Source organism: Schistocerca nitens, chromosome 6, assembly GCF_023898315.1.
Source record: "Schistocerca nitens isolate TAMUIC-IGC-003100 chromosome 6, iqSchNite1.1, whole genome shotgun sequence".
Lineage (NCBI taxonomy): Eukaryota > Metazoa > Arthropoda > Insecta > Orthoptera > Acrididae > Schistocerca > Schistocerca nitens.
This window is the reverse complement of record NC_064619.1, coordinates 184,628,032-184,655,311: the sequence shown is the minus strand read 5'-3', so window position 1 is coordinate 184,655,311 and position 27,280 is coordinate 184,628,032. Positions and strand designations below refer to the sequence as shown.

General features: G+C 42.6%; 1 protein-coding gene across 1 annotated transcript in view; it reads right to left on the bottom strand.

Moving 5' to 3' along the window:
* Positions 1–27,280, bottom strand: part of LOC126262824 (uncharacterized) — a 64,814-nt gene that overhangs the window by 12,749 nt on the left and 24,785 nt on the right. The window contains exon 2 of the mRNA XM_049959672.1: positions 7,362–7,574. Within this exon, the coding sequence (XP_049815629.1) occupies positions 7,362–7,574 (213 nt within the window). The remainder of the gene's footprint in view (positions 1–7,361; positions 7,575–27,280) is intronic.

The following is a 27,280-nucleotide window of genomic DNA, read 5'->3' as shown; positions in this document are numbered from 1 at the left end:
CCCTTAGTTTATGCATCTGAGCTCAGTAGATTTAAGTTAGCTTAAGAGGGGGTAGACTATATAAGAGAACGAGTGATGAATGGAAACAAATGCATTGAAAAGCTATAAGAAAATGGTTTGGCCAAAAAAGTATTTAAAAGAGGATATGAACAAAAAAGTAGGGTTTAGGGACAACAGGTAGGATTTTCTTGGAAATAAATGCTGAGGTAAGATAATGGAAAATAAATAATGAGGTAAGAAATATGTGAACATATAAATACAGAAAGCATGCTTGGATAGGATTTTTTTTTTGTGGAAACAAATGTTGAAATAAGACGAAAGATCTATGGAATGAAGTTTTGGGTCGGACTGCAGTAACAAATGTTACACTGAAAACAAACCCTGCCCTTTCCTCTTGTGTTATTCTGCTATGTGTTTGTGTACTCTTGTATATTTGTGTTTTTCCTGTCTTTATGTGTTTAGCTGATATGAGTTATGTTGTGGAATTTTTCTAATAATATGTTATTTTGTTTGTAAAGATGCTTAGACATTATTTATTCTGTTTTGGTTTAATGCTCATGTGTGAAATTCATGTTTCAAAAGTTATTCTGATCTTTTATGTATTTACTTATGTCATAATTCCTGTAACACTGATGTATATGTTAGTTCGATTCTTTTGTAAAACCCGTATTACCACAAATGTTATCTGTATTATTATGTTCTTTAATGATATATTTTGTACCTTTGTTATTGTATTCTCATGTTATAATATTGTAATTGACACCAGTTCTTCAAATTAAGTTACATTTCACTGCACATGTTTCTGTTGGTCATAATATATGGACAATAGATGAGAAGTTGGGACTGTTAGTGTATGCACGTGTGTTGATAATTCAGCAAGGGACTGGTTAACAGCATTGCTGGTTCTAAGGACATTTACAAAAACTTTGTGAGTGCACAAGTGGTGGTTTATGGACTTGTTATATTCTCCGCAAGACTCTTCGATGGTGATTGTGCACCTGCTCAGTGACAACAGATGGCTGCTAGCCGTCTCTACAAGGACTGAAGTGGGTCTGCACCTTTGATGGCCCACCAGTACCATTATTTCTACAAGGACTGCAGTGGCTTTGCACCTCTGGTGGCCCACCAATACCGTAATCTCTACCAGGACTACAGTGGGTCTGCTCTGTGATGACCTACCTACAAATATTCTTCAAAACTTCGACTGACTCAGCTGTGGGTTTGCTCTGTTGTGGCCCATTACTTGTCTGCATGTCAAGAGTCAGCACTGTCTTTCGGTTGGAAGGGCAACACTACTTCTTCAAGACTGCATGGAAATCCACTACCTCGGTGTGCATTTTCTTTTTCTTCTCAGACTTTGAGAAAAACACGCAATTTTACTGTGATGAATGATCAGGACTGTCTTTACGGATTGTGAGAAAATTTTAGCTTTTGACCAACATTGTATCAATAAGTGTGTGCATTTGATTTCTTTGTTATTGTAATTGTGAAAATTTTTTAACAAATATGTATTAGCCAGTGCCCAAAACAATTTGTAAAATTTTTTGTGGAGAGCATGGGGGCTATGTAAGTAGGCTGTTTAGGTTTTTTTATTGGTAACGCCACGTAGCGCTCTGTATGAAAATCACTGGCAGTGCTGTGTGCAGTCTGTGGCTGGTTTGCATTGTTGTCTGCCATTGTAGTGTTGGGCAGTTAGATGTTAACAGCGCATAGCGTTGCACAGTTGGAGGTGAGCCACCAGCAGTGGTGGATGTGGGGAGAGAAATGGCGGAGTTTTGAAATTTGTAAGACTGGATGTCATGAACTGCTATATATATTATGACTTTTGAACACTATTAAGGTAAATACATTGTTGGTTCTCTATCAAAATCTTTCATTTGCTAACTATGCCTATCAGTAGTTAGTGCCTTCAGTAGTTTGAATCTTTTATTTAGCTGGCAGTAGTGGTGCTCGCTGTATTGCAGTAGCTTGAGTAACGAAGATTTTTGTGAGGTAAGTGATTTGTGAAAGGTATAGGTTAATGTTAGTCAGGGCCATTCTTTTGTAGGGATTTTTGAAAGTCAGATTGCGTTGCGCTAAAAAATATTGTTGTCAGTTTAGTGTTGATCAGAATAGGTAAAGAGTGAAATGTCTGAAGTTCAGTTTTGCTCAGCTGTTTGAAAATCAAATAACGTAAGGGATTTACCAGCACAGTAATTCACTAATTTTTCTAAGGGGACGTTTCATAATGCGAACAAGAGGTGACCGAGACGTGTGACCAATGGCACCCCATACCATCACGCCGGGTGATACGTCTGTATGGCGATGACGAATACACGCTTCCAATGTGTGTTCACCGCGATGTCGCCAAACACAGATGCGACCATCATGATGCTGTAAACAGAACCTGGATTGTTCCGAAAAAAATGACGTTTTGCCATTCGTGCACCCAGGTTCGTCGTCTTGTACATCATCGCAGGCGCTCCTGTCTGAGATGCAGCGTCAAGGGTAATCGCAGCCATGGTCTCCGAGCTGATAGTCCATGCTGCTGTAAACGTCGTCGAACTGTTGGTGCAGATGGTTGTTGTCTTGCAAACGTCCCCATCTGTTGAATCAGGGATCGAGACATGGCTGCACGATCCGTTACAGCGATGCGGATAAGATGCCCGTCACCTCGACTGCTAATGATACGAGGCCGCTGGGATCCAGCACGACGTTCCGTACTACCCTCTGCTAACAGTCATTGGATCTCGACCAACGCGAGCAGCAATGTCGCGATATGATAAACCGCAATAGCGATAAGCTACAATCCGACATTTATCAAAGTGCGAAACGTGATGGTTCGCATTTCTCCTCCTTACACGAGGCATCACGACAACGTTTCACCAGGCAACGCCGGTCAACTGCTGTTTGTGTATGAGAAATCGGTTGGAAACTATCCTCATGTCAGCACGTTGTAGGTGTCGCCACCGGCGCCAACCTTGTGTGAATGCTCTGAAAAGCTAATAATTTGCATATCACAGCATCTTCTCCCTGTCGGTTAAATTTCACGTCTGTAGGGCGTCATCTTCGTGGTGTAGCAATTTTAATGGCCAGCAGTGTATGTATTCCTTACTGTCATTTCTTGTTAACAATATTAGCTTATTCCCAAGAATAAGCAGTTTTCACTCAGCTAATAATCGGCAGAAATAAAACCTGCATTTGTATCTTTCACAGCTTTGTCAGTTTCTTCTCACAGTATCATATCTCCCATCTCATCTTCATGTACGCCCTCTCTCATTTCAGTAATATTGCCTTCTAGTTTATTTCCCTTGTATAGGGCCTCTATAAACTCCTTCCACCTTTCAGCTTTCCAGTCTTTGCTTGGACTGGTTTTCCATCTGAGCTCCTGATATTCATACGGGTGGTTCTCCTTTCCCCCAAAAAAGCTCATCTGGTCAGGTCAAATGTCAGAGCCACGCTGATAGTTTTCTTTGGCTTTGAAGGATTAGTTCATTATGAATTCGTGCCACAGGGACGAACTGTTAATCGTTGTTACTATCGAGACGTGTTGTGGCGCCTGCGATAAAATGTGAGAAGGAAATGGCATGAAATGTGTCGAGACAATTCATGGCTCTTGCATCACGATAACGCACTCACACATTCATCCATGTTGGTGCATGGCTACTGCACAAAAAACGAAAGCACTGTACTGCCCCATCCTCGGTACTCCCCAAACCTGCCCCTGAGGACAGTTTTAAAAAGCTGAAAACTCCGTTGAAAGGACGAAGATTTGCAACAACAGACGAGATAAATGAAAATTCGCAGACGAAGGAATGAAAATTCGCAGACGGGGCTGCGCCCGATCCAGCAAGAAGCGTATCAAGACCGCTTCCGAAAGTGGAAACGGCGTTGGGAGAGGTGTATCAATTGTGGAGGAGAGTATTTCGAAGGTGACTATGCATAATAAGTAAGGCAAGCGTATAAAAATTTTGTGAGCAAAGTTCCGGAATTTTTTGAACAGACACCGTATAGGGTGCCACTGGGTAGACAACACGATCACTTCTAGTTGGCACAGCCGCTAATCTAGGCAGCGCTTGGTAAATTTCTGACGTGGTAAAACCGGTGGCTGTTCCCTAACTTCGAGGTCTCTGTAATGTTTACTGTTCTTCCTCCTATTTTAATTTTAATGGCCAGCTGAATATTTCTGCAGATGCTCAGTATACCCCTATATTTCTCATCAGTTAGGCAATGCGGACTGAGAGTAAATCAAAGCGAGACGAAAGTAATGAGAAGTAGCTGAAATGAAAATACCGAGAAACTTAACGTCAGAATTTATGACCACGAAGCAGCAAAATAACCCAAGAGAGACGGAGCAAGGAGGACATAGAAAGCAAACACTGGCAAAAAGGGCATTCCTGGTCAAGAGAAACGTACTAATGTCAAACATAGCCCTTAAGCCAGAAGCGAATGGATGACGAAACACCCGACAAAAAGGCAAATGACCCTGTTTCAGCACAAACGTCTAACGAAGAAACAGAACCATGACAAAAGAGACGTACAACTTACCGTATGGGGAACACCACTGCAATTCAGTAACAACACAAGATACCCAAGCCTCCACTATGACAAGCACCCCAATTGGTAAATTCACAAGCAGTACATACCAAACAAGACCAGGAAAACACTGGGGCTAGTCAGATAAGTTCAAAGGAAGTTTGAAGGATGCAGCATCAGACCGGCACTGCACACCCATAAGACGTGCCGGGTAATTCAGCTGCCCCTACCGATGGTGTTTTATGCAACCCACAATGTTATATCTGTCCTTAAAAACACCACGCGTGGGAGTTTCATACTCTCTCGTTCACTACGCAAAAATTACTAGCCTATAGAAAAAAAATGAACATTTTTGTAGGAAGTTTATTGTAGTTCACTTTTGTGCTGGGCTATTTTTTCTCTAGAGACGTAGTTTTGGAGTTTTTCAAGAAAAACGTGTAAAAGTAACCGTCAAACGTACCTCCACTACCACACTCAACGTCCAACGGTCAGGATTTCTAGTATGTTGTTCATAGACTCCCTCCCACCATTGTACAACAATTTGCGACTGCACCAATTATTTCCTATACTCGGCCTTTTTTGTCTTCATTGACTGGCCTTAGTATGACACTGGCTTAGTCCAGTACCTACAAATTGTAAAATTGTCGTTTGTGTAAATTTTACCTAACAATTTTGTGAATTTTAAGAGCATAAAATAAGCGATTACATCATTGCATTCGTCAGGCGTGACGAAACTACTGTGCTTTTAAGCGTGTGGTTTTTGATCGAATTTTCAACGTAATTAGTTGTAGCGTAATTTCATTACCCTCACAGACACGTTTAAGTTAATAATGTTAGCAAAGTAGCGACTATGATGGTGACGTAATAGTCATATCAATAGAGACCAAAAAAGGTCGAATATCGGGAACAGTTCGTATACTGGGAAATGTTTATATGGAGGGAGGAGGGATTGTCGCGAACAACACACGTACTAAAAATCCTGAGTGGCTGCAAAATACTAATACGAATTCCTCACAGACGAATGGAAAAACTGGTAGAAGCCGACCTAAGGGAAGATCGGTTTGGATTCCGTAGAAATGTAGGAACACGCGAGGCATTACTGACCCTACGACTTATCTTAGAAGCTAGGTTGAGGACAGGAAACCTACGTTTATAGCATTTGTAGACTTAGAGAAAGCTTTTGACAATGTTGACTGGAATACTCTATTTCAAATTCTAAAGGTGGCAGGGGTCAAATACAGGGAGCGAAAGGCTATCTACAATTTGTACAGAAGCCAAAAGGCAGTTATAAGAGTCGAGGGGCACGAAAGGGAGGCAATGGTTGAGGAGGGAGTGAGACAAGGTCATTATTCAATCTGTCTATTGAGCAAGCATTAAGGGAAACAAAAGAAAAATTCGGAGTAGGAATTAAAATCCGAAGATAAGAAATAAAAGGCGCTGCAGTCTGGAACCGCAAGACCGCTACGGTCGCAGGTTCGAATCCTGCCTCGGGCATGGATGTTTGTGATGTCCTTAGGTTAGTTAGGTTTAACTAGTTCTAAGTTCTAGGGGACTAATGACCTCAGCAGTTGAGTCCCATAGTGCTCAGAGCCATTTTTTAAGAAATAAAAACAGAGATGAAGGGGCTTGCAGAGGATAGAGTAGCATGGAGAGCTGCATCAAATTAGACGCTGGACTGAAGACTACAACGACAACAACAAGACTCATAAACAAGAACAGGTAAACAAACAAACTCACCAAATACAGAATTAGATTATGTTAAATAATTTTAGCAACCAGCCTCTGCACAAAGCAGAGGAAACTGCAACTATACTAGATACAGATCATGTAAAACTGCCTACAAAGCAGTAACAATCTACATATTACAAATTTAAGAAAAAATTTTGAGCGTGTTTACAAATTAGTTATAAAAAATTAACCTTTAATAGTGGAAAGGGTAAATAAGTTACAGAAGTGTCCGGTACAGCACCATATGCAGTATATCTTCAAGTTTTATTCCCAACTAACACCGTTAGTTCCCGACGTTACCGCTATGGGGGATGCGTAAATGAGTTTTCAACAGTCATCAAGGAGTCATATAACAGTGTAAGCGTCTCCATAATACTTCCCACACTGTAATACCAGGTATATCCAATTATAACCTGGCAAGTCTCACTAATTTACCTGGACCACGAATGTAAGACCGTCGAGCTTGTTCAATTTCTCTAGCCGACCCTGACCGAGCGTCCTAGATATATTGAGCCAGTTTCGGTGAAACGATTGTACGAATTAATAACAGTTTCGTCTCCGTAGTGGCGGCTTGTGATATTTAGTCCTGAACTGTAGTAGCGGACTCGGAGTCACGCGACCGTAAACAACACTGTGCGCGCTCTGCACCGTTATGTGATTCCATAATGACTGTTGGAATAACTCATTCGCGCATTCAACCTAGTGGGAACTAACAGTGTTAGGCGGGAATAAAACTTGAAGATACACTGCATTCGGTGCTGTATCAAACATTTCTGTAAGTTATCTACCTTTTTCACAATTAAAGACTACTTCTGTTCAACTAATTTATAAACACCCTGTACGTTAGACATAGTACTAGAAATAACATTAAATTGCAAAATTGTGAAAAATAAAGAAATAAACGTATAAACTGAAATCTCCGAATAGAGCAACGGGATCTGCGAAATATCGCAGGTGAGCGACACGTATCGTCGAGAAGATTGGAGGAATCTGACGTGTAAGTCTGATGTATCAAATGCCTGAGAATCGTTTGAGAATGAAGAGGCGGAGGAAGATTCCCTTTGACGTGTAAGAAGAGGTGTCGAGTCCTCCATTATGACGCATGAGCCGGGACGCACCTCTGGGAAGCCGTCTTCGCCGAGGCCGAACCGCTGCACGAGCCGCTCGCCCATCCTGCCGTGGCGGGCCTCGAACTCGGTCCTGCGCCGGTCGGAGACCTCGGGGTCGAAGTCCCACTGCTGCGTGCGGAAGTTCTCGGGCGCCCCTGCCAGGTTGTTGCGGACCAGCCGCTGTATCAGGCCGTACAGCGGACCCGCCGGCTCCGACAGCGCCTGCCGACAGAGGAACGCGTGAAGCCGAGCTGACGTGTTTGGTGCTCATCCTGTGTCCGTACCACCTAGCTGCCCCCGGCAGGTACACTATGTGATCAAAAGTATCCGGACACCTGGCTGAAAATGACGTACAAATTAGTGGCGCCCTCCATCGATAATGCTGGAATTCAGTATGGTGTTGGCCCACCATTAGCCTTGATGACAATTTACACTCTCGCAGAAATACGTTCAATCAGGTGCTGGAAGGTTTCTTGGGGAATGGCAGCCCATTCTCCACGGAGTGCTGCACTAAAGAGAGGTATCGATATCGGTCTGTGAGGCCTGGCACGAAGTCGGCGTTCTAAAACATCCCACAGGTGTTTCATAGGATTCAGGTCAGGAGTCTGTGAACGCCAATCCATTACAGGGATGTTATTGTCGTGTAACCACTCTGTCATAGGCCGTGCATTATGAACAGCTGCTCGACGGTGGTGTAAGATGCAATCGCCATCCCCGAATTGCTCGTCAACAGTGGGAAGCAAGTAGGTGCTTAAAACATCAATGTAGGGCAGTGCTGTGATAGTGCCACGCAAAACAACAAGGGGTGCAAGCCCTCTCCATGAAAACACGACCACATCATAACACCACGGACTCCGAATTTTACTGTTGGCACTACACAAGCTGGCAGATGACGCTCACGGGCATTCACCATACCCACACCCTGCCATCGCATCGACACATTGTATACCGTGATTCGTCACTCCACACAACGTTTTTCCACTGTTCAATCCTCCAATGTTTACGCTTCTTACACCAAGCGACGCATCGTTTGGTATTTAGTAGCGTGATGTGTGGGTTATGAGAAGCCACTCGACCATGAAATCCAAGTTTTCTCGCCTCCTGCCTAACTGCCATAGTACTTGCAGTGGATCCTGATGCAGTTTGGAATTCCTGTATGATGATCTGGATAGATGTCTGCCTATTACACAATACGACCCTTTTCAACGGTGGGCGATCTCTGTCAGTCAACAGACGAGGTCGGCCTGTATGCTTTTGTTGTGTACGTGTTCCTTCACGTTTCCACTTCACTATCACATTGGAAACAGTGGATTTAGGGATGTTTAGGAGTGTATGACGCAAGTGACACCCAATCACCTGACCACGTCCGAAGTCCGTGAGTTCCGTGGGGAGCCCCATTCTGCTCTCTCACGATGTCTAATGACTACTGAGGTCGCTGATATGGAGTACCTGGCAGTAGGTGGCAGCACAATGCACCGAATATTTTTGTGGGTGTCCGGATACTTTTGGTCACATAATCTATGTGGCCTCGAACAGAGTATGCTACTGGAGCAGCTGGTCTTGTTCTCCTAGAGGGATATCCAGGCCCCTTGAGACGACTTCCAGATTCAGAACTGTTTGATAATCATCTTTATTCCCATTGCAGTAAAAATGCGAGGGGCGTTCAATAGATAACGCAACGCTTCTTTGCTGTAAGCAGGTTGGTTTTATTCAGGATTCTAGTACACAATATTATGCCCCACTCGTATGCCTACAAAACCATATTTTTTCAACAAAATCTCCTTTCAATGCGAAGGTCTTATGCCATCTTACAGGGGTGGCCTGTGTGCCAGCACGATACCACTCTAATGATCGACGACGGATCCGACGTCTGCCTGCTTCAATAACCTCCACGTCATCCAACTACTGTTTCCCGCAGAGTGCATCCTTCATTGGGCCAAACAGATGGAAGCCGCAAGGTGCGATATGTGGTCTGTAGGGTGAATGGGAAAGAACAGTCCAATGAAGCTTTGTGAGCTCCTCTCGGGTGTGCAGTCTTGTGTGAGGCCTTGGTTTGTCATGGAGAAGGACAAGTTCGTTTGCATTTTTGTGGCGACGAACACTCTGAAGTCGTTTCTTCAATTTCCTGAGGGTTGCACTATGCACTTCAGAGCTGATCGTTGCATCGAGAGGACATCAAACAACGCCTTCAGAGTCCCAGAAAACCGCCGACATGACTTTACCAGCAGAGGGTGTGGCTTTGAACTTTTCCTTCAGAGAAGAGGTGGTGGGGCGCCATTCCGCGGACTGCTGTTTTGTTTCCGGTTCGAAGTGATGAATCTATGTTTCATATTGTGACAATGTTCGACAAAAAAGTAGTCCGATCAGCCTCGTAATGCGCAAGCAGTTCCGCGCATATGGTTCTTCGTTGCTCTTTATGGTCTGCTGGTAGGTGGCAAGGAACCCAGCAGTACACACCTTTGATTACCCCAACTGGAGGACACTGTGTCAGCACTACAACAGAGACGTCCACGACCTATTTGATTGTGATAAGTGGATCATCTCGAATGAGACTGTCCGCACGTTCTAACACTGCAGGCGTCACAACTGCGTACGACAGGCCGGCACGCGGGAGATCGAACAGGTTTGCGCGACCTGTTGGTGATGATGACGGACGCCTCGCCCATCGACTTTGTTCGCTGCCAGGTTGCCGAACACATTCTGCAAACGTCTATTACTATCTGCGATGCTCTGGTATTCCGCCAAAAGAAAATGACAGCTCTCTTCTTGGAACGCACTTCCACTACAGACGCCATTTTGAAGGCTACGTATAGCGCTACCAGGAACTTCATGACCCTACAGAGGATGAAGCGGGAATATTCCACGATGTTCCATTTTTTCAACCGAAAGTTGCCGAAAAAAGGGTGTTGCATTACTTACGGAACGCTCTTCATATTTTGGGTGAATAAGCATGTCTTTATTGCCGTGCAATGAACCCAGTAGAGGATGTCAATGACAAAATTCAATGCCCTTATCGAAGTGTTGCTGATCTGGAAAAAATATATGAGGGCTTGATTTGTATATTGAATGGAAGGCGTGATACCAAAGAAGTATGAAAACAACGAAGCCAGCTCACCGCACACTTTCAAAACCCCGAAGGAATACTACAAAGCTATTTACATTGAAGTTTGTGAAACGGTGCAATCTTGCATTACTGAGCGGTTTGCTTCAACTGGACTCACAAAGGTCATTGAAGTTGATCAAGAGTGCTTGATTTTAGTAAACAGAGGTGTAACAAATTTGGAAAAACCAACTGAGTTTTTCAAAAATGACCTAGACACTGAAAGTCTGCGCTTACACTTGAATATGTTAGCCGATATCGCTAACAAAAAACAACTGGCCTTAAAACACGAGTGATGTAAGAAAGCACATTACACAAGAGCCTGCAGTTGGAGACTTACTTTACTTTACTTTTTCGTCTCCGGAGACTTGTTCCAAAGCCTTTCAGCCCAATGTCGGGCCAAGTCCAATGTTTCTCTCTTCTCAAGCCATAGTTCGTCAACCTTGTGGGGCAGATGGAACACTGTAGAAGGTGTTCCATATCCTGAACTTCACCACAGTCGTGTTTGTTGTCTCCTTCGTCCTTGAAGCCCCATTTGACTAGGTTTGCTTTAACTGGTGCTACGCTTGTTCTGATGCGGTTCAGCGTTCTCCAAATCTTCCAGCTTGATGGACTGCCGCTGGGTATTTCTCGTGAAGCAGGGTAGTCCTTCGGAGGCTCGTTCAATTCACTGGTGAGAAATGTCTTGCGGGATTTAAGTCTGCTACGTCCACATGAAGAACCATGCAGCGGGTGGCGCTCGTCGAAAATCTGTTTAAATTTTTCTGTATGTTCGTGCGCAATTCTTCGGGATTCAGATGAGAATCCAGCTGCTTTGTATATTTTCCCAAGTGGAGTGGGTTTCATGCATCCTGTTGTTAGCCTGCATGTTTCATTAAGGACTGTAGTGACTTTTTAGGCATGTGTGCATCGAGACCATACAGGGCATGCATATTCTGCCGTGGAGAAGCAAAGTGCTTGAGCAATTGTTCGTAATACAGTCGGACTAGCTCCCCATTTACTATTCGTCAGTTTTCTTAAAATATTGTTCCTGGCAGCAACTTTTTGGCAGGTTTTTTCACAGTGATATCTGTACGTCAGTGATCTATCCAGCACGACACCAAGGTATGTTGGTTTGTCCGTATGGTCCAGTTTGTTGCCATTCCAAGTGACGTTCAGCTTCCTGTTTCCCTGTTTTGTGCGGAGGTGGAAACGCTAACCTGTGTCTTAGATGGATTTCGTTTGAGGGAGTTCTCTTTATAGTATTCAGACATTACGTGTAGTTGGAGAAATGTTATGTGTTGTGAAGTGCATTAAGTTTCTCCAAGTAGTTCCAATCACGACAGCAACAGCAGAACAGTCATTTAGCAGCCTTAACCGTCAGAAGTCGTATCTCCGATCAACAATGTGACAGAAGCGATTGAACAACTTGGCTGCTCCTCAAGCCCATCGAGATGTTTTGGATGAATTGGACATCCGACCAGTCACCAACGACCTCATATTCAGTAATCCAGTCAGATGGTCGACATTTGCACCTTTCTAAAGACACTCTGGCCCTAATTATGACATTTAGAGCAATATCAAAAATCTTTATAAAATAGAGAATTACATACATACATAATGTTAAATTTTCAGTTTCGAAATATTAGTACTAGTTTTGTACTGTATTACTATAGTACTGTATTAGTTATTTTCAAATAATTAAATATTTTTAGGGTGTAAGACCCAATTAAAACCCGCTATTTACATACTTTTTGACTGAAAGTATTAGGCATTCTGTATTAACTTTATTAACTGTATTAAAGAATTATCTTTGAGATGCTGTTTTTATTTAATGAACCCTGATCCTTATTCAGATAAGCTTAACTTAGCTATTTCACTTATTAATCAAAGAACTATTACTTGACGACACAAATACTTTGTTTTATTTTTTAATGATAGTTTAGGCTTTATTTAAATATAATTTCAGTCTTTTCAGAGCTATGTATTCACTGCTCTGTAATAGTCTATAAGCATGTTTATTATTGTAAATTAAATTAGCTTTTTACGAAAATACCATGCGTATTTATGTTTTGTTTCTTTTTTCAAAGCCAAAAAAAGTGTCAGGCTTGTCGAGTTTCCCGGAGTGTCGAGTTATGGAGAGTCAAGTTTTCGGGAGTGTAATGTTGATCATATGACTCTAAACTGCTTAAAAAAACTTTAAAACTCACTAATTTTTATCTAAAATTTAGAAAATTTCCCGGGGCAAGAACCCCAGTATGGGCCCCGCCAATATTTTTTATAAGTCGGCGCCCCTGCATAGGACACGACAAAAACGCTTCACAATGGGAATCACTTCCCGAAACGCGTCGTTGCTGTGCCTGGCAGCAGCAAATTGCTGCTTTGTGCTGCCACGTTCCTTGAGGAGAAGAGTGGCGTGCAATGAGATTTGTTTCCTACATTCTCTTCTTACGAGCTACGATGAGGTAATGCACTGCACAGGGCAGCTTAGCGTATTATTTCAGAGCAAAGAATTCACGTATGTAGTGAGGCATTATGAGTGATTTCATGCGACATGCTCACGTGGGCCGAATTCGGTTTACTATAAAGCATATCCGAATCATAGGCGAACTACGTACATAGATCACTCCTCACTCATTTAACGAATCTCGATATTTGGATTAGTCTCTTGAATACTTTTTGAGTAAATTCTTTACTTTGCAGTGGCATAGAATTTCACGTGGTTCATGCAGAAATAACCGTGTTATTCCATACATCATGAAATGTGTTTTGAGTTTAAATAATCAGTAATTTGAAATCGATCTCTCTGAATTTACTTACGCCTTCACATCCGGAAATCATTTACTCAGCAACAAGATTACTATTAGCGTCTTTGTACGAATCTTTCATATCTTTGAAGGTAAGTTTGCGTCGGGATCTTCGAGGCAGTTAGCGATATCTCGCGATGCATATAGCGAATATTCTGTTATTCAATAATTTCAGTTTTTGTGCAGAAAAGTATTTAGGCCACAGCCGCGAGCCAGGTATGCTCGCTGCGCATGCTTTTCTCTAGGATGAGACATTTGTACATTTCGAAGTCAAATGATGAACTCATTGGTAGCAAACTGGACCACTGAGGAATATTTAAGCGTTCATTTAAGTCCATGGATTAACCGGTTGTGCAAAGCAAGTAATTCCTGTGTTAACTTCTTAAAGTAAAGTCAGCAGAATGTTATTAGGTCGGTATTGTACGAGGGCAGTTCAATAAGTAATGCAACACATTTTTTTTTCTGAAACAGGGGTTGTTTTATTCAGCATTGAAATACACCAGGTTATTCCCCAATCTTTTAGCTACACAACACTATTTTTCAACGTAATCTCCATTCAATGCTACGGCCTTACGCCACCTTGAAATGAGGGCCTGTATGCCTGCACGGTACCATTCCACTGGTCGATGTCGGAGCCAACGTCGCCGGCCGCGGTGGTCTAGCGGTTCTAGGCGCTCAGTCAGGAATCGCGCGACTGCTACGGTCGCAGGTTCGAATCCTGCCTCGGGCATGGATGTGTGTGATGTCCTTAGGTTAGTTAGGTTTAAGTAGTTCTAAGTTCTAGGGGACTTATGACGACCGATGTTGAGTCCCATAGTGCTCAGAGCCATATGGTTGGTTTTGGGGAAGGAGACCAGACAGCGAGGTCATCGGTCTCATCGGATTAGGGAAGGACGGGGAAGGAAGTCGGCCGTGCCCTTTGAAAGGAACCATCCCGGCATTTGCCTAGAACGATTTAGGGAAATCACGGAAAACCTAAATCAGGATGGCCGGACGCGGGATTGAACCGTCGTCCTCCCGAATGCGAGTCCAGTGTCTAACCACTGCGCCACCTCGCTCGGTCAGAGCCATATGAACCATTTTTGAGCCAACGTCGTACTGCATCAATAACTTCTTCATCATCCGCGTAGTGCATCCCACGGATTGCGTCCTTCATTGGGCCAAACATATGGAAATCCGACGGTGCGAGATCGGGGCTGTAGGGTGCATGAGGAAGAACAGTCCACTGAAGTTTTGTGAGCTCCTCTCGGGTGCAAAGACTAGTGTGAGGTCTTGCGTTGTCATGAAGAAGGAGAAGTTCGTTCTGATTTTTGTGCCTACGAACACGCTGAAGTCGTTTCTTCAATTTCTGAAGAGTAGCACAATACACTTCAGAGTTGATCGTTTGACCATGGGGAAGGACATCGAACAGAATAACCCCTTCAGCGTCCCAGAAGACTGTAACCATGACTTTACCGGCTGAGGGTATGGCTTTAAACTTTTTCTTGGTAGGGGAGTGGGTGTGGCGCCACTCCATTGATTGCCGTTTTGTTTCAGGTTCGAAGTGATGAACCCATGTTTCATTGCCTGTAACAATCTTTGACAAGAAATTGTCACCCTCAGCCACATGACGAGCAAGCAATTCCGCACAGATGGTTCCCCTTTGCTCTTTATGGTGTTCGGTTAGACAACGAGGGACCCAGCGGGAACAAACCTTTGAATATCCCAACTGGTGAACAATTGTGACAGCACTACCAACAGAGATGTCAAGTTGAGCACTGAGTTGTTTGATGGTTATCCGTCGATCATCTCGAACGAGTGTGTTCGCACGCTCCGCCATTGCAGGAGTCACAGCTGTGCAAGGCCGGCCCGCACGCGGGAGATCAGACAGTCTTGCTTGACCTTGCGGCGATGATGACACACGCTTTGCCCAACGACTCACCGTGCTTTTGTCCACTGCCAGATCACCGTAGACATTCTGCAAGCGCCTATGAATATCTGAGATGCCCTGGTTTTCCGCCAAAAGAAACTCGATCACTGCCCGTTGTTTGCAACGCACATCCGTTACAGACGCCATTTTAACAGCTCCGTACAGCGCTGCCACGTGTCGGAAGTCAATGAAACTATACGAGACGAAGCGGGAATGTTTGAAAATATTCCACAAGAAATTTCCGGTTTTTTCAACCAAAATTGGCCGAGAAAAAAAATGTGTTGCATTACTTATTGAACTGCCCTCGTAGTTGCAGATTACACTGGGGTGATGTAAGTCATGGGATACCTCCTAAAATCGTGTCGGACCTCCTTTTCCAACTCGACGTCGCATGGACTCAACAAGTCGTTGGAAGTCCCCTGCAGAAATATTGAGCCATGCTCCCTCTATAACCGTCCTTAATTGCGAAAGTGTCGCCCTGTGTAGGATGTTGTCACGAAGTGACCTCTCGATCATGTCCCATAAAGTTTTATGGGGTTCACGTCGGGCGATATAGGGGGCCAGGTCTGTCGCTCTTATTGTCCAGAATGTCAAACCACTCGCCAAAAATTGTGGCCCGATGACATGACGTCGTTTGGGAACATAAAGTCCATGAATAAAAGCAAATGGTCTCCAAGTAGCCGAACATAGCAATTTCCAATCAATGATCGCTTCAATTGGAACAGAGGACCCAGTCGATTCCATGCAAACATAGCTCACACCATTATCGAACCGCAACGAGCTTCCACAGTGCCTTGTTGACAACTTGGATCCATGGTCTCGTGGGGTCTGCGCTACTCTCGAACCCTACCATCAGTTCTTATCAACTTAAATCTAGATTCATCTGACCAGGCCACGGTTTTCCAGTCGCATATGGTCCAACCGATATGGTCAAGATCCTAGGAGAGGGGCTGCAGGCGACGTCGTGCTGTTAGCAAAGGCACTCTCATCGGTCGTCTTCTGCCGCAGCCCACGAACGCCAGATTTCGCCGCACTGTCCTAATAGATACGTTCATCGTACGTCCCACACTGATTTCTGCAGTTATTTCGCACTGTGCGACTTGTCTGTTAGCAGTGACAAACTCTACGCGAATGCCGCTGCTCTCGGTCGTAAATGAAGGCCGTCGGCTACTGCGTTGCCAATTGTGAGAATTAATGCCTGAAAATTGGTATTCTCGGCACATTGTTGACACTGTGGATCTCGGAATACTGAATTTCCTAACGATCTCCGAAATTGAATGTCCCATGCGTGTAGCTCCAGCTACGGATCCGTGTTGAAAGTATTTGATTCCCGTCGTGAGGTCATAATCACTTCGGGAACCTCTCGACATTAACCACCTTGTACATATGACAGCTCCGTATATACATTTCCCTTGTATACCTTGCGTACCCAACACTACCGCCAGTTGCATATGTGCATTTCGCTATCCCACGGCTTTCGTCACCTCACCTCAGTGTATACGATAGTTATACGGGAAGTAGTTGTAGAGTTTTCACCATTGCCACGAAAAGCAAAGTTTCGTTATCAATTTTTCATTTGTCTGCAGAACTGATACACTCTGAAATTCCCAAGCCACAGTACTGGGGTACGCCAATAGAAGTGTCGAAAGAAGTGTTGCAGCCGATTCATAAAGAGCAGTACCGTGCAGTAATTCGTTTGCGTTAGCTGCATGCAGTGTTTTCGCTGTTGCCCAAAATGCAGTGCTTGCACTACACGTTTGCTTTGTGCTTCACTACAGACGGTTGAAGGTACCCAGGCTGCACATTAAGACTGGCTTCCTCACACATTTTAGATGAAATAAACAAACTCGTTGATGGTACAACACGGTATTCACTTCCATGATAGCTACTACAATGCTGGACATAGTATTTATATTGTCATATCGTCGTGGTAGGAAATGGTTGGACATAAAAAAGCGATACCAAGTCTTCCGACTACTAGGGAGACCATAGGTCCAGAAATGATTACAAATAGTGCAAGTACAATAGTAGAAAGAAGATCAATGTAATTTAGGTTATCAACGATTTTCAGATTCTCTTTATGTTGTAAATCCATAAGTTTTCTATAGGATAAGCAGCACCTGTTGATCGTGAAAGCTACATCGCCATAATATTGTACAAGAGAGAAAGTTAGATTCAGGCAAGAAAATGAGGTTAATGACAGTATGGTCGATTTCCTCCCTGTTTTTCACATGAACTAGTACCCTTTTTCTGATGATCTTTACGTCCACGGGAAGGGAAATCCTTCCATTTATCGTAGCCGTCAATACAAAATTATTACCGATCACATGTTTGGAAAATATATCGCTGACGTTCCTACATCTGGCAACGTTTCTGCATAGATTTCAATGGCCACCTGTCCTATCTCACAAGTGATGTACATTTTTGGCTTTATGGTTATAGCATCCTTCTATTACAGTACATACTTAGGTACTTCCTACTGCTTTCCAAATTCTTCACTGTTCTTATTCCATTGATATATTTTGCTAGCAACAACCTATTCCTCAAGTGTATCTTCTTCATACTTTAACAAAATTAGTTGAAAATAATTTATTTCTTGTTGTTTTACATGGTTTCAGGACAAGCTTCTTTCGGTATTTGTGCCATTTTCAAGTGTTGCTATTGACATTGCAATTGTAAAGCATTTTATTCTACGTGTATGTAACAGTACTATGTGATTTTTACCTTATATTACACTTACGTCTAGATGGAGCAACGTCCATAAAACATCTTTTATTTACTGTGTTGTTAATATGGGTCATGGGTTTACCTTCCATAGAAATTTGGTGTTTCTTTTTTACAGATGTCAAATGACATTTCGTTCCACTGATGCATTTTGTTCACAAGTAAATTATACCTTAGGTGGTCAGAGATATTTCTTGCCAGACATAGTTTGCATTATGGTATGTTTATGTGTCACCCCAGACATACATTACCAGACTGGCAAACACATAGCTGTTACTGAAGCCTGACGTAACTCACTTTTAGTGAGGTAAGATGGCGGCGTCAGAGAGTTTGTGTGTGGTACTCACACGATTTTCTGAAACGAAATGGTGTTTTAAGCGTTACGAGGTGGCTTTAAGAATTTTGCATACTAGTTGAGTTTAACATATACAATGTAGAGTCGTGTACGAGAAGACCATCAATTAAAATATATGCACATTTAATGCAGACTTTAGTTTTCATAAGTACACTCAAGTGAATAGACACTTTTTATCAACTACAAATAGCACCATTTACTTATAGGAGCACGTTCATAACGAGCATACTATTGTAAGAAAACCCGAAGTTAATCAAAACTGTTTAAGCGCACATAATTAAGCTGCACCAATATTAGATTATTAAACCCCCTAAAACAGACATAAACTATTTACATACTGCCGGTATTGCGGATAGGACAAACTGTTATGTAATTATGCATGCTTACATACAGTGCAAAAGCAAAAATACGTAAGTGTATGTAGTTATGCTTGCAATTGAGATATGTTTCTATCCTTGTTATCTTCCGTCTGCTGTACAAAAAATTACAGCCAAACACGACGCATGCGTTGACTATTATTTAAAAACTCTAAAGGTAACGTAATGGTTTCAGTTTATTCACATTTCTTACGAGTGTTTTACTGTTAAATAAACAGCTGCTTACAAATTCTTTGCACTCGCAGCCATATTGCTATTCTAAACTACTGGCCTCAGTGACACCAATGATACTTACACTGTATTGCCGGTCTAGTAATGTATGTCTGTGGTATGATCTTAGTGTTGTCTACATCTTTTATTTATCGTGTTGTGTTCATCCCTTTTCTTTTTCTATTATGCTTTTAAATTTTTCCAGGTAATTTATGTCTGAGGTCCATTAATCGTTTAGGTTGTCATTTGGATATCTATTTGTATGTGTATAAATTTCCAATTCCTCCAAAATGTTCATAGTTTGACGTTTTGGTATCCTACGTAGATCCTCAAAGCCTTTTCGACTGTTTTCACTCTGCGGTTTTTATTTTTCAAGTGTAGCGAAAAACTCGATTGGCTGATTTCGGTATCTCTCGTGTATTCTTTAAATCGTATACCAAAACTTTGTCCTGTTTGTGAAAAAACTATTACAATCGTCACAGAAATTTTCTGATACATCTGGATTAGAAAGATGGGGACATATGTTTTTCCAGATCTCAGCTTTGTTTGCGAGTTTAGATAGTTCGAAATGCTAGTTGTACTTTCGTATTCTATAATAATTTGTTTATTTCGTGTGATATGTCGTCTATGTGTATTGTTGGTGTTTATCAAGGTTTGGATTTGATATTGTCATATCTTTTCAGTGTTATGTCTGTATGTATGTTACCTGCATTATATTTAGTATGATCTTGATAGATTTTGAGTACTATATCTGTGTTGAAATTATTTTTTGTGCTATGTACTGTAGTGCTGTAATTTCATTTTGTAAATGCACAGAGAAGATGTCTTTATGAATTTATGTAAGCCGCGGGCCCAGCAGAGAAGAAGTCCTCGAATATAGGTTAACATATTTTGTTATTTCCCTTTCGCCAGTCAGCTCCTTTAGCCTTCCTTGCTTCGTCCGTCTTAGGCAGTTTAGTTCTGTAGCTAGTATTCTGGTCAACTTCTCTACTGTATTCATTAGGCCCCCGAAGTTCAGAGGGCTGTCAGGGCTGTCATTTTCTTTTATTGATTATTTTTTCATATTTTTTTAGTTTTCGTTCTCCTTAAAAATATTCGTATGCTAAGATTATGTTCTTTTTTATTTAAAGTTTACCCTAAATTATCCTTCCTTTCAGCTATACGAACAACGTCATTTGCAAACCTTAATTTTGGTAACTATGTTCTGGCGATTTTTGTTCCACAGAAGTTATCTTCTCTGAATCTCAAGTAAGCAAATTTCAGAGAGCATTGCAAATATGATAAATATTATTCTAGGCGGCTTTCTAGGACCATGAAATGTACACTCCTGATCATTAAAATTGCAGTCAGTACCAAGAAGGATAGCAAATAACGTGAACCTATTTACTGTGCATATACAGTACAATAGGAAGAAAACAGGATGAAATTTGTAGGCAGTTTTTTGGGGACGTACACGGTACGAAATTTAGTAGACAGAGCTGTCACCCCTGCCAGCAACAATGGCTCTAACCCAGACAGCTGAGTTTGGACGATAGGTAGGCGTTCGTCATTTCATGCTGTTTCAAGCATAGTGAACCAATGGTCAGATGTGCATATTTATTGTGTTATGGACATACAAAGCACACATCTCATAACAGCAATGTAGCTCAGAGTAATTGTTCAAAGCCATCAATACCAGTCTCAATGCATGTATTGCAGTGGCACATGCAGTTCTGCCACACCCTAGCAAAGATCCTGGGTGTCTGTTGTACTCTGGAACAGGTAGCAGGTGATAATAAACAGTATACACCCCCGACCACCAAACGGACGTATTGTACACAACTTAGCTCTTAGCTTATGCGTCATGTGACAACTGCAGCCGGCCGGGATGGCCGATTGGTTCTAGGCGCTACAGTCTGGAACCGTGCGACCGCTACGGTCGCAGGTTCAAATCCTGCCTCGTGCATGGATGTGTGTGACGTCCTTAGGTTAGATAGGTTTAAGTAGTTCTACGTTCTAGGGGACTGATGACCTCTGAAGTTAAGTCCCATAGTGCTCAGAGACATTTGAACCACTTTGACAACTGCATTCATTGCACCAGCACATTAACCTGTCCGACATGCACACCACTACCCATGGTGTCAGTTGTCCAATGCATGAGATAGACTGTGATATGTCCAAGTTGAGGTGTGTTACTCTGTACAGTGCATGACGTACAGTCAATGATGGAACGTTACTTGTCAAGAGAGTTGGCAGACATGTAGGATGGTTGGAACTTTAATAGTGGCAAATATTTATTTACAGCTCGTACAAAATAGATACGTGTTTCAAAGTTTTAGTGACGTTCAAAGTAGTCACCAGCATTGTGTATAACCCGTTGCCAGCGATGCGGAAGTCGTAGGATACTCTTAGCAGTGCCAGTTTTGTTGACAGTTCGAGCGGCGCGGTCTATTGCCCGACGAATTTGTAGCAGTTCTGAAGCGAATGCCGTGAAATGTTTCCTTCAGTTTAGAACTCACGAGGGCTTAAGTCAGAGGATTGCAGTTGGTGGTATAGCACTTAGTAGCCCCATCAGTCAAACAAATCAGTAACAGATTGCACTGTACGTGCTTGAGCATTGTCCTGCAAAATGATGATCAGGTCCTGCAGAAAGTGTCATCACTTCTGTCTCTATACTGTTAATTTTTGGAACACAACTTACGACCAGCTTATGGACTTAAGTGCAGCCAGACTCAAGTATTATGTGGTTAAATTATTAAATGCAGGATGTTTTAAAAATGATTTAACAACTTAAAAAATCGTATAAATTTATTGAAAGAAGATATAGAGCTGAGTCTAGTGTTATTTTGTAGAGAAACACATCAAGTTTTTTTTACCTTAAACTAAAGACGTTATCTGTGGCTTCCGTTGGTTATCAGAAGTCAATTTCTCTCCAAACTCGCTGTAGCATTGCAAGTGTAACTTTCTCAGTGGCAGCGTAAATTCTTGCTCGAAGTTCGGGTAGAGAAGCTGGCTCAAGAGGTACAAACATGATATCCTTGATGAGTCCCCATAAAAAAAAATCGAGTGGTGTCAAGCCTGGGGAACGTGGGGGCCATGCAGTTGTCTGCTCACGGCCAATCCATTGACCTGGAAAGCGGTCACTGAGAAAATCACGGACATCAGCCAGGTATGGGGTGGTACACCATCTTATATGAAGTAAACATTTCGTTCGTTGTCATCCTCATCGATCTGTGGTATCAAAAATTGTTGTAACATATCCAGATACACTATCCTGTTGATGGTTCTCTCACAGAAAAAAAGGAGCCGTACACTTCGTTCTTGCTCTATGCACAAAAAAGTTCAGTTTAGGGCTCTCACGAACATGTTAACCTTGCCACTTAAGTGAAAAGTCGACTCGTCAGAAAAAATGATTTTGTTCAAGAAATGTTCATCCTCATGTAACTGATTTGACATATCCACACAGTAGTTCTTGCAAGTAATTCTATCACTGTCTTTTCTCGACAGGTTTCGAATTGTACAGTCATGTTGTATAGTTAAAATAATTACAATGAATTAGGTGAAAATGTAGCTACCATACATACAGTAAGAGCTATTTGGTGCGTTAGAAACGAGATACAGAGGAGAAACTTTTTATGGTTATGTGCGCGTGACACTTTCTCTGAACGCCTCAAGTCTCCCGCAATGCTGCTAAAGAGAAAGAGCCAAGATGTGTATCTTGTGCGTCGAAAAGGAATAACAAGCTAGCCTCGTGTTCCACACCGCTGGAAAACCGTTAGTAAACGACAACTGACCGCGAAAATGGCCACTTTTAATTTGGAAATGGTCTATTTTTTCGACAACATCAAACGCTGAAGCATCGTTTGATATTAACACACGATAAAATTTTACAAAACTGTACATGTGGGATTATAATTCTTAGCTCACTCACTAAAACTATTCGTATTTACCGAGATAATGTGAAGAAAATCTCGTGAAAAGCACGCCAAAAAGGTGGCAAGCTAAAATCGATAATGGCGGCGAGTGGATTAACTTGTGGAACTGACTGTACATCTGTACATACAAACACACACACACACACGGGCGCGCACAATGGCAGATGTACTGTGGATGGCGGAGGGCCCCTTGTCATACTTAATACCCCTGTCAGGGCTCTATTTCGGAATGCAGAACAAAATCTGGAAGTCAGTGCAACGACACATCTTTATTGGCATTGGCATTTCATTCAGAGTATGCACACGTCGCTAAACAGTCTGTAAAGACAGACTCAGATGATCGAGAACTAATAGTCAATCAAAATGCACTCGCCGATATTTCTGTAGCTTGTTCGATAAGTAATGATTTCGAGTCTTTTCGTGGTGATAACAATTTACGAGGTCAAGGGAAAATGTTTCTCGGCCTGATAGCTAAAGAGTATCTTTAGATAAAATACAGTCATTTTCTGACATAAATACCTTCAAGATAAGTGCATTTAGTCCAAAGGTTTTACACTCAATAATTTCATTTTCAGACATATGATTCTGGAAGGTCTATAGAGCAAACACATAAAGCTACCGAAACTTTTTCAGAGGACCCAGAAAATTTTCCTGTCAAGAACTCTTTTTAAGATGTGAGAACAGATTCTATTTAGGGGTGGTTGGAGCGGTGATGCAATCTAGTGAACAGAGAAGGTGTGTCACTCTATGCTTCAAATCCGTTAACAAGCTACTTGATTCGAACGAGGCAGACTGGGTGATTCAAGAGGTTAATGATTCGAAACGTTGCAGCCGTCTCTGTACAGCGCGGAAAAAGACAATGTCTCCGGATGCAAATACACAATATGATCAAAAGTATCCGGACACCCCCAAAAACGTACGTTTTGCATATTGGGTGCATTGCGCTCCCACCTGCTGCCGGGTACTCTATATCAGCGACCTCAGTAATTTTTAGACATCGTGAGAGAGCAGAATGTTGCTCCGAGGAGCTCACGGATCTCGAATGTGGTCAGATGATTGGATGTCACTTGCATCACACGTCTGTAAGCGAGATTTTCACACTTCTAAACATACCTAGGTTCACTGTTTCCGATGTGATGGTGAAGTGGAAACGTGAAAGGACACGTACAGCACAAAAGCGTACCGGCCGAATTCGGCTGTTGACTGTAATGTGTAATAGGCAGCCATCTATCCAGACCATCACACAGGAATTACGAACCGCATCAGGATCCGCTGCAAGTACAATGACAGTTAGGCGGGAGGTGAGAAAACTTGGATTTCATGGTCGAGCGGCTGCTCATAAACCACACATCATGCCGGTAAATGCCAAACGACGCCTCGCTTGGTGTAAGGAACGTAAACATTGGACAATTGAACAATGGGAAAACGTTGTGTGGAGTGACGAATCACGTACACAACGTGTCGATGCGATGGCAGGGTGAACGTCATCTGTCACCGTGTGTAGTGCCAACAGTAAAATTCGAAGGCGGTGGTGTTATAGTTTGGTCGTGTTTTTCATGGAGGGGGCTTGCACCATTTGTGATTTTGCATGGCACTATCACAGCACAGGCCTACATTGATGTTTTAAGCACCGTCTTGCTTCCCACTGTTGAAGAGTAATTTGGGGATGGCGATTGCATCTTTCAACACGATCGAGCACCTGTTCATAATGTACGACCTGTGGTGGAATGGTTACACGACAATAACATCCCTGTAATGAACTGGCGTGCACAGAGTCCTGACCTGGATCCTATGGAACACCCATGGGATGTCTTGGAACGCCGACTTCGTGCCAGGCCTCACCGACAGACATCGGTACCTCTCCTCAGTGCAGCACTCCTTGAAGCATGGGCTGCCATTCCCCAAGAAACTTTCCAGCACCTCATTGAAAGTATGCCTGCGAGAGTGGAAGCTGTCATCCAGGCTGAGGGTGGGCCAACACCATATTGAATTCCAGCATTACCGACGGAGGACGCCACGAACTTGTAAGTTATTTTCCTCTAGGTGTCCGGATACTTTTGATCACATAGTGTATAACAAACTCTTTAGGCTGGTGCTTTGTCCCGATAGTGATCTTTTAGTTTCTTAACGAAGAGCGTTTTCGTTGTATTTGGAGACTTACCTTCTATCTCACGTTCATTCCTTTACCACTTAGAATGTTGCAACAAGAAGACCATTTTGCATTTTAGAAAACACTGGTCATTATATTTCTGTAAGATAATCGATTTTCCCTCTTTTGATGCGGAGCTACCAGCTCGTTCGTTTCTGAGGTGAAACTGTGACCCACACCTCATTGAGAGCATGAAATAGGCGCACAAAATCTCTTATTCTTTTTGAAACTTGCCACACATTGCCGACAAATTTATTTTCGTACTTCTTTGATCAGCATTCACACTTCTTGCACAACGCTCTCTCACAATTAATTCTTTGTGTACAATATACCACACACTTTCTCATGATTTGACTATAGTGTCAGGTTTTACCTGTACCTGTAATCGCCGATTGTCGAATACCGTATTCTGCACTTCATCGATGTTCTCATGTGTGATTGTAGTTTTGGTTCAGCCAGCTCAAAACAACAAATTTCATCACGGAAGCAAACACCCACAACACAACTGTTTTAAAGAGCCATATTCTATTAACGATTCATGGTTCTTTCCAGATAGCCTACTGTTGTTTAACGTTGACGTGATCCAGCTGTTAACTACCGTACTAGAGGTTACCACCGGTGACAGAATGGTGTAGTAGCTGCAGTCACTGAATATAACAACTGTCATTAACATAAAGACCATAAACGTAACTAATTGTAATCTTGTCATATGATGACATGTTGGAGACCGTGGCTGTTCAAAACATGTGGTGCGTGGTTGAAATGATCTCAGCGACAAATCTAAAGTGTACAATGAGAACTATTACGTGTGCAACAACGAGGATGCAGTGGGAATGCATTTACATCGATTGGACGAACGTTATGAAAACAATCACTCGAAACCGACGTTTCACGACAATTAATCTATAAAAACACACCAAATGTCAGAAAGAAAGCGTGTAAACCGTCTGATGATGAATCACAACGATTCGAAACCGGTAACGGTTTCCTTTGAATAAAGGAACTCAAAGTAAATTTGTGGCTGGTTGCTGTCCTAACACCATCAATAACTAATTGTATTGCGAAAACGGCGAGTTCTTGTGACTAATGCCATAAGACGTCATGACTGACCACACATGGCTCCCACTCTACCGCAGAGAACGCTGTGTTTCTGGAAGTGCTTGGTTGAATTCCGCAGCTTTCTACGGCGCTCAGAATATCACATGATGTCGAAACAAACCGGTCTCGGTTCTGTTTCGAGGATACAGAACATTGTCAATAAACATTACCGAAAACTTTTAAATGGTTCAAATGGCTCTGAGCACTATGGGACTCAACATCTGTGGTCATAAGTCCCCTAGAACTTAGAACTACTTAAACCTAACGAACCTAAGGACATCACACGCATCCATGCCCGAGGCAGGATTCGAACCTGCGACCGTAGCAGTCGCGCGGTTCCTGACTTAGCGCCTAGAACCGCTAGACCACCGCGGCCGGCCCGAAAAATTTAAAGCGGATGTTAAATTCATATCGATGGTCGTTTAATGATTCCGGAAAAGTGTACATTACTAATGAATAACAGTGCGAAATTAGTGATACAGACGATAATCAGTAGGTTTGATATTACCCATCTTATCGCCAAGACACTTATCATTAGCGATTAACGATAAAGAGCAATATATTCGTCACGAGCTGGTCCCTGATGGATAATCTTCCGGTTCTCGGGAATGATCGTATTCGGCGCAAATTGCAGCATGATTCAATAACTCCACTCCACAAAACTGTACTGGACAACATATTAAGATACTTCAGGTGACTAAAGGATGAAACATTAGAGAGTTTTATCTGTGCAGCACTACAACTCTGTAGCACAGAAATTTTTTTGTCCTACTGCAGTATGAAACAGTGTGTCCAATCTTTGACAATGAACAGCAAACAGTAACAAAAACTCTCAGCATCTCCTATCATTGCCCACCGAAGCGTAGATGACTTACGCAAGTGCTTATAGCGACGTTGGTAACAGGATCACTCACTAACATACCACAGGCTGGCGAGTGAACAGTAGAAACTTTCTCCGGATGTGACGAGCTGGGACGCGTAGAAAGCGAACGCATGCAAATGCGAATTCCGTTCCTCGTGTCAGCTAATGGAACGACCGGCGAAGATAGTGAACGACAGGTAGTTGAGAGTGCCTCCTCGAAACAAATCGGATGAACAGAACTTTGCACTTGTGTGACGCAAGAAACGAGAGTTAGATACGTATTCAGTGGTACCAGAGAAACTTCAACACAGCACTCCTAGCGTCTATGATCCACTAGCACACATTGTTACCAGCCAGGTTTTGGAATTCAGTATTAGCTCAGGAAATGATTATATGAACATGATCTGTACTCTATAATCAGAAGGCTGCTTTGGGCAACTTTGA